Below are 1,180 nucleotides of genomic sequence, written 5' to 3'. Positions count from 1 at the left end.
CCCCCACCCCCCAGCAGCCACGCAGCCTCACCTGACCATCCTCCCAGTGTTCCCGCTGACAAATGCTGTGCTACAACAGTGGACATAATTGTTGGATTGCATGGTGGCAGGTGGCCTGGAGACTATGTGTGTGGAAACAGGAGGAGCCGCCGAGGCTTGAGTTAAACGAGGAGCCTCTTGACGCTGCCGTCTTCCTTGAGGAGATGACGGAGGGCTTAACGAGGCTTGATTGCATTAACATTTGCCGTACTTAGTATACTACCCGGAAAGACTGGATCTAGCAGTAACATGCTGATTTGATGATGTGCTTTGTATTTTTTCTTTGTCCTAAATTTTGTGCAGCAAGAGGAGTTGAAGCCTTTTCTCAGGCACAACAGATTTCCTTTTTTTTTTTCATGTTCTCCCAAGCTTGGGTGCTTGTCCAGTTTTCAGGTGTCCTCATGGCCCCCCTGGAGAAAAAGTTTCAGGCTGAGCAAAAGACTGGGAACCTGCTGCACTGGCTGCCCCCACGGCCTCTAGGGTTGAGGTGTTATTGGCTCCCTGTGCCTCTTCTCTCTGGTGATCCTTATGAAATGGGTTGCTAGCTGCAGAGAAAAAGAAAGCACATATCATATTCTGGACATATAACACAACAAAAAGAACAAACAAAGTAAAAGATACTTACATAAATCACATTTCTCTTCACTGGACTGCCTCTCAAATAAAAATTAAATTTAGTCCACGACTCACAGATCTCTCCATGTTTTAGGTATATTGAAATAAAACTTTGAAGCAATCCTCTTCTAATAGGTTAAATATTAATGAGGTTTTGGTCAAGTGAGCCAAATCCAATTTGGCCCCATATGACTTGTGGACATGGTTATTAAAAGGCCAATCTGTGCTGCTCCTATGGCTTAACTTCCCCCCTCCGGTTATGCTGTACGAAGCTGTATGTTTTTAACTCCACTCATCACACGTTCACATCTCACTGACGGCCTTCCTTTTCAAAGATCCTCTTTTTCTCTTGATCTCACTCACCTTTAAAGCTTTTTGTCTCTACGAATGAAGGGAAATATCTGAAAGAGAAAAAGGGCCAATTTCCGCAGGAGAAAGAGGAAATCTAAAACAATTGCGCTCCCTAACATGCTTTCCTGCTTTTCCTACTTCAGGTTGATAGTAAATCTTTCCTGGACCCCCCCCC

At 44.6% G+C, this 1,180-nt stretch overlaps 1 protein-coding gene across 5 annotated transcripts in view; it reads right to left on the bottom strand.

Annotated features, from left to right (window-relative positions):
• Positions 1-332: 332 nt before the first annotated feature.
• Positions 333-1,180, bottom strand: part of LOC111663224 (G patch domain-containing protein 2-like) — a 20,259-nt gene continuing 19,411 nt past the window's right edge. The window contains exons 10-11 of one of the 5 annotated variants that reach the window (XM_087176911.1): positions 1,018-1,055; positions 467-584 (exon numbers count right to left, since the gene is read on the bottom strand). In XM_087176911.1, the coding sequence (XP_087033037.1) occupies positions 1,036-1,055 (20 nt within the window). In that variant the 3' untranslated portion in view covers positions 467-584; positions 1,018-1,035. Of the gene's footprint in view, positions 585-1,017; positions 1,056-1,180 lie in introns of all 5 variants that reach the window. The other 4 variants (XM_087176909.1, XM_023417335.2, XM_087176910.1 and 1 more) reach the window with 4 other exon arrangements.

Source organism: Seriola lalandi, unplaced genomic scaffold, assembly GCF_002814215.2.
Source record: "Seriola lalandi dorsalis isolate HSWRI2012SDOR001 ecotype SW California unplaced genomic scaffold, Sedor1 jcf7180002054573, whole genome shotgun sequence".
Classification (NCBI taxonomy): domain Eukaryota; kingdom Metazoa; phylum Chordata; class Actinopteri; order Carangiformes; family Carangidae; genus Seriola; species Seriola lalandi.
Note: the sequence above shows the minus strand (reverse complement) of the source record. Positions and strands in the feature narration are given on the sequence as shown.